Source organism: Pteropus alecto, unplaced genomic scaffold, assembly GCF_000325575.1.
Source record: "Pteropus alecto unplaced genomic scaffold, ASM32557v1 scaffold14, whole genome shotgun sequence".
In the NCBI taxonomy this organism is placed as follows: Eukaryota; Metazoa; Chordata; class Mammalia; order Chiroptera; family Pteropodidae; genus Pteropus; species Pteropus alecto.
The window spans coordinates 6515906-6529466 of NW_006436810.1; the positions used below are offsets into that span (position 1 = coordinate 6515906).

The 13561-nt window shown below is 43.0% G+C and overlaps 1 protein-coding gene across 11 annotated transcripts in view; it reads left to right on the top strand.

Annotated features, from left to right (window-relative positions):
• The window catches only part of NEDD4L (neural precursor cell expressed, developmentally down-regulated 4-like, E3 ubiquitin protein ligase), a 300190-nt gene that overhangs the window by 250960 nt on the left and 35669 nt on the right, over nucleotides 1-13561 (top strand). For 9 of the 11 annotated variants that reach the window (XM_006913704.2, XM_015590804.2, XM_025048101.1 and 6 more), the window contains 5 exons: nucleotides 2584-2715; nucleotides 3206-3325; nucleotides 4392-4589; nucleotides 10202-10279; nucleotides 11671-11725. In XM_006913704.2, coding sequence (XP_006913766.1) covers nucleotides 2584-2715; nucleotides 3206-3325; nucleotides 4392-4589; nucleotides 10202-10279; nucleotides 11671-11725 — 583 coding nt within the window. The remainder of the gene's footprint in view (nucleotides 1-2583; nucleotides 2716-3205; nucleotides 3326-4391; nucleotides 4590-10201; nucleotides 10280-11670; nucleotides 11726-13561) is intronic. The other 2 variants (XM_025048103.1, XM_015590806.2) reach the window with 1 other exon arrangement.

The following is a 13561-nucleotide window of genomic DNA, read 5'->3' on the forward strand; positions in this document are numbered from 1 at the left end:
TGGAGCCACTAGGAAGCCGTAACAAAATGGCTATTTGGCATTGTGAAACACAGTGACATATTCAGATGAAAAGCCGTGAAATGTTAAGCTGACTAGCAATTTTGACCTTGACTCTTGGCTGATTGTTTCTTAAGGTAGAATGGAATGCACATATGTGCTGACAAGTGCACACACACACGCACGGCAGTAGAAGTCTGGTTTGGGCTCCAGGGCTAAGCCACCTCCATGATCTGTCCGTGGACGCTGAGTCCCACCTGCGCCCTGGCTGGGTGTGATAGGAGGCATGTTTTGAGTCAAAAGTGGCAATCAGCACAAGTTGTTCTCCATGGTCCTTTGGAAAGAAATCTATAAAGAAACACGTTAATAACACCATCTCGCATAAATGGGACTAGATTATAGGTTGCCGATTCAGTTCTCAGTGCGAGGTAGAATGAACATTTTAATCACATTCAGTGCTCTCTACTGCACTTCCAAATTTCCGTGAGCTGATTAGTCCCATGAACTGTGATTAGTTCCAGGAACAAGTAACTGATGGAAAGTCGTACAACTTACAGGACTCAATCCTGAGACTGTCCACAACACAGCCAAGTTATTTTAGTTTATCAGTGTCCTCATAAATACCCTTTCCAGGGATGCTATAATTGTAAAACTGTCCTGAAGGTTTTCAGAATGGAGTTTTCTGAGGGCATATCTCCTTGCCTCTCCCCAAAAATAACTCACCGGGGAAGAGGAGCACAACAGATTCCACTCAGTTCTCCATGTAGCCAAAGCATTTTTGGTCATCATGTAAACAATAGTAGGTCAAAGCTTGATAGCATGTACTTCGCCAAAAAGACCGATTGACCGCTCACTTAGCTTACAACTTGGGTTCTGACTTGCTTCGGCAGAGACGATTTTTGCAACACCTAGGTAAAAAGTAGCCTGGCGGTAGCTCTTTTGTATTAGTGCCATAGCTAGAGAAGTGGGGAAGAAAGAGCTTCAAAATACTCATGGGAGGATCAAGCCTGCATGTTGGTGTTTCTTCTGTTCTGGCTGAATCCCACACCTAGATCCAGGAAGCTCTGTGATCCGAGTGTTGGAATGGCCGTTATGGAGCCTTCGGGAGTTTATCTGGAAATCTGTCCATGGAATAGTTACTGCAGTTTTGCAGAAAGTTTTCTTACAAATTACCTTGCCTGGTAAACATGTTTTAGAAATAACCATCGAGGCCGCTGGTTCATGGCCTCAGTTTTTTGCTGGAATGTGCTGTCGAGCTCATGAAGTAGAGTATTTAGCCTTGTTAACTGAAGTCCCCAAATTCCATGGCGGCATCCTTGATCATGCTTTCTAATTCAGGGTCCTGCAGCAGACTAGGGACTCTCTGATGTGACTCTCTCTGTCAAGGCACATTGTTGGGACAAACACAGGGAGAAGCTGGGCTAAGAGATTTCTATCCTCAGCCTACTAAGAAAACTACACCTAGTAAAACATCTGGAGAGTCAGAAGATCCTAATCAGGGAGGATGTACCCAGAACGAAGCAGTTTCCTTTTGTAACCTCACGTAGTAGATTATTCCTGACGTTTGGCCTCTTGCTTCTTTTCCATTCTCCTGGGAACATTGGTAGCCGTGGTTGGCATCTTGTTTCTGAGCCCACCTCCCTTAGAGTAGCACCCCTCTCCCAGTTAGAGATCTTGTACGCAGCTTCCCAACACCCAGTACTTCCTCCTGGGACAGCACTGACCTCAAATGTCCATCTCATTGCCTCCATGACTCACTGAAACAGCCTCGCTATTCCAATATTTCTCCACCCCGACTGCATATCTCGCACTGCTTCTCATAAGCAGAAGTGTCTCAGGAATCCTTTTTCGATCTAATTTGGACTATGTAAATATAGTCACTTTATCCTAGATGTGTCTCTAAACCCGGAAACTGCCTTTGCTTCCTTCACCCTTTACAGAGACAGACTCTGCATGGGCAGACAGGGTAAATACAGCCTCAGTTATCAGGCTGCTTTGGAATTCTCACCTCGGATTGCCAGGTGGCTTCTTGAGCTGGGGCAGTTGAGGCGTCCTGATCAGTCTTCTTGATTATATGCCACTCATGTGAACACAGACCTCCCCTGAAAGATAGAAGTGTCCTAAGCTGATGACGAATTTAAGAATAAGCAAGGAAGGAGCACGTCCCCGTAGCAGCTATATTGAGGAAAGAATATTCAGAGCATTCTTATTACAGACAATAACATTTGACAATCCCTTTATGCTCTACATGGCTTGACAGTAAAATTTAGTAACTAAAACCTATTATTGTGTTTTTCTCTTTCCTGATGATCACACTAGCAATGACCCTTCGTAGTTAAGACTTCAGGGCCTTACGACTGAGTTCTGTAAGATTTTGGACTCCATAGCCATACGGGGTTCATTGCACAGTAGATCTGAAGCTGCTGGAAATCTGTTGCTGTTTACCAGACACCGATGTTCTTGGTACAAACAGAATTAACTTACTTTCTCTAGAAAAAAATAATTCTCTGGGTGTACATTACTTTATTAAACTGATTAGAAAACAAATGCAAGATATTAAATAATAATGATTTCTTACACAAACAGCCATCAGTGGCCTATGTACATACCACGCCGGGCCTACCTTCAGGCTGGGAAGAGAGAAAAGATGCTAAGGGACGCACATACTATGTCAATCATAACAATCGAACCACAACTTGGACTCGGCCTATCATGCAGGTATGCAGATCGCCGTACAACTGGAAATTGCAGGCGGTGGAAGCTCCACGTCCCTGATATTTATGTATAGTTCTGAAAAAAAACCACATTTTAGAAATCTTTTTTTTTTTTCCCTCAAGGAAAATGCATTATTTTAAGCGTAATATTTGCCTAAGGAAGAATTTGCTCCCTAGATCAGTTTATCCCTAGATTTATTTTTTAAATGTCACGTGAAAGATATTTTCAAAGTAAGAGCCTATTACAGTGTGTAGCTTCTCTCCCAACCCCCTTCTTCCCTGAGGCTAGTTTTTATGTTGGGCTAGTGATTCATTTTTATTTCCCTTGAATGTGTTCTCCCATTATTATGTTTAATCATTTCCTCCATGCTTTAAATAGGCCAGACCTCTTATTATTGCTGGCTGTGTTGTTGTTTGGGTCCACAGCCCTCATCACACACACACACACAGGGAGATCCTCATGTGAAGCTAACTTGTTTTTGCCTCCAACATAGCTTGCAGAAGACGGTGCATCTGGATCCGCCACAAACAGTAACAACCACCTAATCGAGCCTCAGATCCGCCGGCCTCGTAGCCTCAGTTCGCCAACAGTAACTTTATCCGCCCCGCTGGAGGTGAGAAGGCCGCTCCTCTAACCGGGGTCACGTCTGTCCCGTGACTTCTCATTCTCTCTTCTCTCTTAACTTGGACTTCCGTTTTTGCAGCCACTTTCCTGTCTCTGACCCGTCATTGTGTTCGTGGTGAAGGGTGTTCTCGTGCAGCCTTACTACATGCTTCTCTGTTCCGCCCGGCTCACATCTGATTTTCATTCTCATTTGGCTGAGGCCGTGGTGACTTGCGCTGGACGTGTGGGCACCTCTTTTCAGAACTTTCTCCATTCTTGTGTTTCGCTCCTTATTGCTTGTGACCTCATTAGACGTGCATAATAACTCTTTCAAATACCAATGCTTATATTGAGTTTTAAAAAAAACAGCTATGGCTTTGATCATTTTGTTTTTTTCTTTTCGACTCTAGGGTCTCTCATTGTATGGGCATACGTGTTTCTGATGCATATTTGCATCTGTAAGTCATTGCTGGGCATCTGCTTGTGCTCTCCTGTTTGTGCGATTTTAGTGCCATCCCTTAACATCACAGGTGTCAAAGAATCCAGAGAGTAAACAGTTGAGGTGCTAAACTTGACTGTGTCTTAGAGATAGCTGTGGGTTTCTCTGTGCCCTGGGCTTAAGATGCTGCTAAGCGGGAATGGACAGTAGCTTTTCCAGACTGTGATACGTCACGGGTAACTGTGCGATTCCAGGTGGTCGTCTCTGATGATACAGGTTTTCTTCTTTGTGCTCTGCAAATTGCCAGTCCAGTCCCTATTAGACTGTGAGCTCATTAAGAGCAGGCGTGCTTTGCTCTACCCTCTGTAAAAATCTCCATCCATAATGCTCAATATTTGGGGTATGTACCCAGTAGCTATCAAAAGATGGTGGTTATAAGTCATTAACGTTGTGTGTTTAACCAATAGGAAAACCTTAAAGTTAGAGCGATTTAAAAATAAAAGCATGATGGAAACAGATTTTTTAGGAGCTTCCCCCATCCCTTTTCAAAGAGGAGCATTCCATGATACCCAGGTACATTTTGACACATCTGGCAAATCACATGACAAGAGTTCTAATGCGCATTATTATTCCTTAGGGTGCCAAGGATTCACCCATACGTCGGACTGTGAAAGATACCCTTTCCAATCCACAGTCCCCACAGCCATCACCTTACAACTCCCCCAAACCACAACACAAAGTCACACAGAGCTTCCTGCCACCGGGCTGGGAGATGAGGATAGCGCCAAACGGCCGGCCTTTCTTCATCGACCATAACACAAAGACCACGACCTGGGTAAGGTTGCTGCTTTTATTTGGCTCCGTTTTCGTCGTGAGGTCTGGCATGGATTCCTCATTTCTTCATTCTGTATCCATGATTCTTGTGGAGAAATTTCACCGACATTGACGCTTGTCTCCAGAGGGTCTTCTCAGCCTGCTTCGGGACCCCACATGTGTGGGCTGGTGGGAGCAGGTGACAGCAGGTGAAGTACGGGTGTGGGTTAAGGACCAGCTTTGGTCTTGGCACCGGATCGGATGCCTTTTCTTCATAGCCCTCCTCAAAAGCTCTAGTTTTGGCAGTTTATCATATTTGGGGGGCGGGGGGGAAGCAGTGCTCCATATTGCTAGGATTTTGATGTTACTGCTTCACATCTCATGATACTGTAACAGGAAGTCTAATCTTTTTTAAAATAATTTTTTAGAACAAATTTTGTCAGTTTCTTTTTGCATTTTTATTGACATTATTCATCTTTCTTTGATTTGTCCTTTTAGTTTTTACTGTTCACCTCAGATGAGTATTTTATACTCTCGTGCTACAGTTCATACCTTTAATTGTGGGTTAGACGTACTGAAGGACTTTGGTTGTAAATTTGTGAACATCTCGTCTAAATTGGTTTTTCTTATCACTCTGCTCTTCCATGTGCCCTTGAGTCATACAGGAGAAAGAATCTGTGTACAATATTAACTCGGGCAAGGTGAGATTAATTAAAAGTAAATATGCATATCTTTATATTCCTCTGCCAATTCTTTTTTTTTTTCCTGAATCAGTGATGACTTATTTAATGTAAGCATATAGTCCTTTTAAAAGTCAGTGGTGTTTTTCTACTCTGTGGTCTCTATACTTATATTAAACTGAAATTGGTTCTCTTGTTTCTATTTCTGATGCTGCATAAGATTTGTTTTTCTTGCCCCATTTAATGGTCTGAGTACAGAGTTTAACTCAGTCCTTCCAACATATGTGCTGCTTGCTTAGAACTGATGTTACGTGAAAGCCAGTTGAGTTTTGGTGATTGTCATAGGCCCTAGTCTTTGGTCTTGGATCAATAGTGAGCACACACTTTAAGTTCCCATTTCTAGTGAAAACACTGAGTGTCCAGTTGATAGAACATCAAGCAGTAGTACTGTGTTAATGAAGAGGCCCGGACCTAAATGACCAGGTCTGTCATTTATGCGTTGCCTGTCGTGTAATGTTAATTCGGTCCCTTGAGAACTGGACTAGATGGCCCAGATAGCTTTCTCTCCCAAATGCTACGGATCATGGTACAGCACATCTCCACGAGGGCATTGTCGGAATTTGGGGCAGGACTGTGGCTGTGCCTTTTTATTGCAGGACATTTAACATCCTTGGTTCCTGCCCCTGAATGCTAATAACCACCATTTCACCCACTACCTCCACCATACTAATGGCCTAAAATGCCCCCACACATTTCCAAACACCCCTTAGTGAGAACCACTCTAAAAGGTCTTCCTATTTTGAAGTACAGGAATAGCCTACCAAGAGAATTTATCATTTAGATCCTGGTGGCATTCATTAAACTCATAACTACCTCTAAGGCATATAATAACATGTAGCTTTGTGTGACTCACCTTTGAGTCTGAAGGTGATATTACAGGCTTGTGGAGAAGATGAGCAGAGGGATAGGCAGCTTTGGGGAAAACATGCTAATGGACATTGGTTTTTTAAAGTCTTCTTTCCTCATTGACACACGACCTGTGGCTGTCCTGCTAGTGTCCCCATTCCGACAAACCCTCAGCCAGAAATGAGAACTCCAGAAATAGGGAGTAAATATTGTAAAAGTGGATGGATTAGTGTATGGAGCCACTGTGGCTTGCCAACATAAGCTATGATTTTAGTAATTTGAACTGGCTTAGTAATCAGATCCCCTAACCTTTCCACAGCCTTTCACGCCATCACTGCGGTGTAATTGCGGCTGGGCAGATTTTATTTTAAACAGCACTAGTTTTATTTACTGCCTGCATCGTTGCTGAATGAAACCTAGTTTGAATTTCCAGTTGTCCCTTTTTACCCAGATACTCGTTATTGGCTAATTGACTGATTTAGAACTTTAATTCATTAAAGCAACAAAAAAAAGCTGCAGTTGTTGAAAATCCTTAAGGTAACAACTGCAAACCCCACACCTCACCGGCCTTCAGTAAGTGCAGATGTGCTAGCACAGCTCTGCCGTCTCTTGCAGACAGAGGCCCGTCGGAGGCACACGCCGAATTGCCTGATTATCTCGACAGAAGTTGGAGGGGTCGAGGAAACTGTAAAGATAATTTTCGGTTTAAACTCGGTTTTGAGGTGGTTTGGGTGTGCTTCAGTTTTTAGAAGAGAACAGCATAGCCGTTCTTAGATTTGAGCGTTATAATAGAAAAAGGAAGAAAAACTGGTAGGGCACATTGAGAATAATGAAGATAGTACTCTAGCGCCCTACGAGCTCTTGCTTCCCGCACTAACCAGAAGCCTAACGAGAAGCGGGGAGGTTCAGGCCAGCGTCAGCCTTACATACATCGGCAGAGCAGGTGCCCTCTGAAGTCTCTCATAGGAAAGCAGCGTGCCAGCGGTCCCTCTGAGCCCGAAAGCGAAGGCCTGCCCACGATGTGCTCATCCCTCAGTGACACCTGGAAGGGACACTAAGCCCATGAGATAGTGACAGACCCTGTCCATCTGAGGATTCCCTGTGGCCAGACTCGCCAAGAATTGGCTCACTTGTCCCCACCTGGGTCAGGCTGTGGATGCATGCTACAGGCCAGCGAGGGACCGAGCAGAGATTACAAGAGGCCTTCGGTTTGCCCGTTCTTTCTGCTAAGGAAGCAGCAGGAAGCATGTGTCTAAGAGTGCATATGCGTTTTTTACAGGGCAAAGCATTGGCTTTTTTTTATTAAATGGATTAGGGTAACGTTGGTTAATACAATTTTATAGGTTCCAAGTGTGCAATTTAATAACACGTATATGGATATTGCACTGTGTTCATCACCCAAAGTCAAATTGTTTTTGTAGCAAGAAAGATTATACCTTAAGTTTCAGGTTTGTTTTCTACCTGGGTCTAAACTAAAAAAACTTACTGTAGCCTAGGCATGCTTGTTGATCTCTTCCATGATGGAAAACCAGTCGTTTTTGAACCAGCGAGCATTCCCGTATTTATGTGTGTGTGTGTGTGTGTGTGTGCACATATGTGTGTGTTTATATGTGTATATTTTAATGATTCGATATCAATCTTTGCAGTCTGTTTAAAACCCCTTTCAGCTGAAGTGAGGGAAGCATTCGTGAAATGTAGAAGTAATTGTGAAATATTAAGAGCACAACCAAGTGTGCTTTTCATATTTTATTCATTTACACTCATATCATTTGAGACCTCATTCGTGTTCCAACTTATTGTCATCCCTAAAGTTGTCACAGCTCATTCGGGGCCTTGGCTGCCTGCCGTCCGCCTGCGCCATCAGCTTGGGGGTGCTGCCTCCGTGGTTGTTCAGGGGGTTCAGTGGCAGGGTGTTCAGTGTGTGCTCTCGGAGCTTGAGGGATGGCGGCTGCTGCCATTATTTTTGTTTTTCGCTGGTGTGATAAAATAATATGACCCGTAAGGGCCTCCAGCCCTAATGTTCTGTGAATTCTGAGTTTCCACACAAGGCTGTTATAGCAGACCTGGGAAATCAAGTCTATTTTATACTTTATGCTCCCCTCGCCTCCCCCAACCCCTACCTGTTACCACTTTAATTTCACCCTTTTTTCCCCTTTAAATCATCAGCTTTTTACCAAAAGAGCTGGTTGTCTTTCACAGTAGCCTGTGCGTGGTTCCAAGGCTGGCCTCGCATATAGCATCCAGAAGCCCCCTGCCTTCTTTCACATAACAGTGGTCTCAGGCTTTCTCTAAACCTAGCATGGGCAGGGGCTGTGTGGGTTCCCAGAGGTCCCCTGTGGTTGTGGTGTTGGCTGGTCCAGCTCAGAGTTGCATTGAGTGGATAGCGTTTGTGGAGTTTGGTGCTCTGAGTTTTTCCTCTGTCGTGGTTAGCCTATCACAAATGTTTCCCAGATTATCAGCTGCTTGGCTTTCTAAATCCTAAATCTACTTAGTATATCTGTTTGCACTGCATGTGTTCCAGTACGCTGCAGAATAATGGACCTATTTTATCCTTCTCTTTATCCTTTTAAAAAGCCTATTAGTGAGTTTTGGGGTCAATATCCATCATAAACTGCTCTCATGGTTTATTTCTTTAATTAAAAGTTTTCTATGGCTAACAGAAAGCAAAGGTTAATTTTATTTTTTGTGATGTTTTTTCTTATTCTTAGCAATTCCAAAAATCTATCACTTTGTTATAATCTAGTGATACTAATGGTTAAACTGTTGACTTGTGCAAAAAAAATTAACAGCTTTATTGGGATATAATTCACATAACATACAATTCACCCATTTAAAATATACAGTTGAATGCTTTTTAGTGTATGAAACAAAGATGTGAAACCATCACCATAATGAACCCCAAAGGCAACCCCAGAGCCATTAACAGTCACAAAGTGAGTTTTATTATTTTCCAAGGTTTATGCCAATTATTTCATTTTCTTGATGGGAAAATGCCGAGGCAGAAAACCTTTTAGTCATTTGACAGGAATAAAGGCTTTAACAGAATGAAATGAAGGTTATTTTTAAAGTTTTTTTTTTTTAAATCTTAAGCTTATTTGATAATTTATTATTCTGAGTTTTATCCTTTATTTTCTAATCTTTCGAGTTTGAAATGTGAATCCTCTCAGTTCCCATGTATTCGTTGGGTCTATACAAGTGAGAAGCAGCTCCCAGACGTGAGGTCAGAACCTCTAGGCAAGTTCTCACTCTCTCTGAAACACTTCCTTATCTGAAGAAGCAGCAGCCCCGTGCCCAGCTGTCTAACAGGGCAGTTGCAGTGTCATATTTCTGACTGTTCTTTGTTAATTATAAAGCATGACCGAGGATGTCACAGTACATATTTCTCTTTTGTTGGTTCTCTGTGGTATCTTATGAAAAAATCTTTTGCAAACCTTTAAATATTAAGACATAAATGAGAATCTAATCTATAGAACTCGAGAGTCTCAGGGAAGTTGGATAGTAGGCATCTGACTTTATGTGATGAAGTCGACTAACTCTGGGGTGCAACCTGACTTGACAGTTAGACCAGATTCAGATTCTCTGCTTTAGTTCAAGGGCGAGTAGAAGGGAGAAGCAGGAAATGCAAATGCTGATGGAGAGACTGTTCTTAACGTGTTAGGCCGGCTGGGAGGCCCCACTTCCTCTCTCTCGAGTCCAGCCTCCTCTTCCCTGGCACCCTTCATTCTGGTTTCCATAGTAACGTCACTACGGGGACTCTCTTCCTCTTCACCTGCTCAGGGTCTTGGGGAAAGCGGTTAACCTTTTATTTAAATATTCTTACTTTCCTTCTTTTACCAAGGACAAGGAGCAGGGAGAGTGGGATGTTTTTAGAGAGAGAGATTCAACCAGGCTTCCTGCACAAAGATGAAACCCTCCCCTCCCCTATCCTCCCCTGTACAGGCAGGAGTGCGGCTCCATGCAGAGGCCACCACAGCTCCAGAGGGGACGAGTCAGTAACCGCACACGGATTGTCACTCTTAACACCTCTGCCTTTAAATTTTTCTTGCAGGAAGATCCACGTCTGAAATTTCCAGTACACATGCGGTCAAAGGCACCTTTAAACCCCAATGACCTTGGCCCTCTTCCTGTGAGTACCCTGGAGACTCATGGACAAGTCTGAAAATGGTTATTCATTCATTTGCCTACTGTTGATGGAGAGGCCCTGTGACCTCTTTCTCCAGGCTTTCGGGGTCACATTATTCTGTAATTTCTTAATAGATTTGGGTTCTGTGGCTGAATTCTAACAGCACATACAGTTCATACAACACACCGTATGTGTGAAAGAAGTTTCTGAATTGCTAGCTTTTAGTAGAAGGTAGATCTTGTAACTGGGATGTAAGAGGCATTCTTTCCAGGTGACAGTTTAAGCAGCACACGTTTATTTTGTAACTTAGCAACCACTGAGTTCCACCCATAATGCTGATTTCGTCGTAGGGACAAAAGTATTTAAAACAATGGGAGAAAAAGACATGGGTAATCTCAGAAGGTTTTTATAAATCCTTTAGCCTACAGATGCTTTCAGTTTCTCTCCCTGGTTGATGACTTTATAAATCTAATTTTTTATCAGTTTGTTCTCTTTTGGGGCCAGAGTAGGATTAAGCTATTTACTCCAAGCTGGATTTTGAATGCAATTTTCACCATGCATCCTCCTCAACCCACCCCCCAGCAGGGGCACGAAGTGAGGGAGACTCTCAGACTATTTTAAACTGGAAGGGCGCTGGGGAAACTTCGGTGGTGGTTTTCCAAGTGTAAGAGCCTTTTTTGTTACCTGGTATGTGATATAATGTGGCAAAACTTGAAGCCAGGCAGGTTAGGGTTCAGTCTTCATTCCTCAGGTTATATGAATATCCCTCGCTCTCCAAATCTGCTTGGTTCCTGATTTAGATGCAAAGAGCCCAGAGAAAACGTCTGGAGAGTGAGTTGAGAAAAAGAAAGACTCCTGCCTGTGGTCTGGACCCTTTGGGTTCCTGGGCACAGTTCAGATACTGAGAGCACACCAGCCCCCTCTTGAAAAAATTATCCGAGTCCGTTTGGTTCCTGAGGTCGAACAGTGAGGGTTCACAACAGAGGATTACGGATACCAGACTCTTCCACCAATGACCTGAATAAAGCATCTGTTTCTAACGTTTTCATATTAACCTGCCTCGTCCCTTTAGTACTCAGTAAATATTTATTTTATTATATGAGCCATTCCACCCCAGATTCAACGGAAGTGTCCCTTGGGAGCTTTTGAAATAGCAACCCGTTTCCCAATCCTCACACAGTGAATGCATTACTGAGACTGCGAACGTGTTACCTGCTGCTAGGTGTTGTCAAGGGTTAACTTGAAATGTTTGTGGTTTATTCTTCATGTAAAAACATACCCCAGGAGAGAAGAGTAAGAAAGGGCCCCAGAGTTTCTTAATTTTGCCTTTGATTTTTGACATGGCCAGCTAATGTTTATATTCTCTCTCTCTCTCTCCCCTCCCCCCATACTAGCCTGGTTGGGAAGAAAGAATTCACCTGGATGGCCGAACATTTTATATTGACCATAGTAAGTAGGTGCTGTTATGGACACTCAGGGATTGCAGGTACAGGGAGGGGGAAGGTAACCCAAATATTAGAGTGAAAGCTTTGTCATTTTACTCTCTGTCTAGGCAGCCAGGTGTTGTGTGGAGAGAATGATACCAGAGAATCAGTGCCCTCGTACGGTACTGTGCATTCACCCCAAGTTTGCTTTAAAATAGCCCATCGAGCTTTCACCCAATTGTGACCTATTAACTTTTTAATTAAAAAATATATATATTTTTTGGTTTATGACCCCTTTTGCGCTTTTAATAAATACACTCTGGTAATAGAAAATAAGATTAGAAGTGATGACTGAGTCAAAAATCTGTGTGTGTGCAGTGCTTGAAGCAGCATTTGAGTTGTTTACACACTGCCTTTGCAGGTCTTAGGGCAAGATGCCCGTTCTGACTTATTTTCTATTCACAGCATGTTTCCTTGCACCCAATACACTAATATATATGCGGTTCTTTTCTTGAAATGGTAGTATATTTGCTGTAGGCATTTGCTCCAGCACCTAAGAACGCGTGGTTTCTCATTTCAACTAAAAGTTAAACTAATAAAAGTTTGCTTTTAGCTCGTGGTTTTTTTTTTTTCTTTTTCGAAGTGACATGTTCTCCATATTTGTATATCCATTAAAAATTCTGAAGGTGTATATTAAAATGAAGTCTTTAAATATATGTAAGTTCAGACCACGTGCATTTCGGTAGTGTTTTGATCTTTGTTGTCATTTGATCTATAAACGGTAAGTCTGCTCCAGGTCTCCCCAGCCTCATGTTTTCCTAACTCGTCACCTTGATTAGTTAAGCACATTGATGAGCCAGTTTCTGGGAAGGCGGGCCTTGAGGAATCCTCACATGGCTAGGGCTTGTCACTGCCTCTTAGGTTCAGTGCCTCTTCTAGGTAGGATTTAGTCACCAAGTGCATCGGAGACAGACCTCTGCTTTCAGGCACGGAGGATTGAGGGGTTAGTATAAATTGAATTAAACAAGAAGCCCAACAATTCAGAATGAAACCAAAAGTAGGAGTCCTAGATGTGTTTAGTGGCACGGGCTACCTTTTTGGTATAAATCAAATAGGTCAAGGTACATAGGCCTAGTTTTTGTGTTTGACCATTCAAGATACTAATTTGCCTACTTCCAAGAATTTAAAGTGAGCATGAAATTGCTGTTACTAGTGCTTCAAAATATATGCATTTTCCTTAATGAACTATTTATAATTTTCTTAGAATAACTTGCTAGAAGAGGAGAGGATCATACCCCCTTTTTCCCATTAAAAACAAAAAAGTTTGTTTTTCAGTTTTTTTGTCCAGTACGATTTCCGTTTTCAAAGATAGGTACAAATAATAATGATCATTTCATTAAAGGCTTAACCGCTAACACAACCTTGGTGTGCTACACACGACACTGGCCTTGTTCCGGTGGGTGATCTCATCCTCAGGTCCACCTGTAAAACGCTTCATGAATGTTCTTACTGTCCCGCAAAGACCTAGGAACAAGAGAAACGCTGCTCAAAAGGGTCAACGTCGTGAACATCAGAAATAATAAAAACCAGGGACTGCCTTTTCTAATGGCGCGGCTAGTATAATGTGTTGTAGATGCTTTGGTGACTCCAAGTTGGTTCGTGGACAGTCAGCGTGATGGTGTTAGGAAGTTTGTGTCTGGTCAGAAAGGGGAAAGACGCTGCCCTGAGAAGCAGCATTGGTCCCTCCAGCCCCAGGCCTGCCTTCTCCTGTGTGCAGGGAGGCGGGAGAGGGTAGTTGGTTGCCTGGTAAATAAATTCCCAGGCAGTTCCTTCTTCCCAGTCGGTCCCCGCCTCCCTCCCT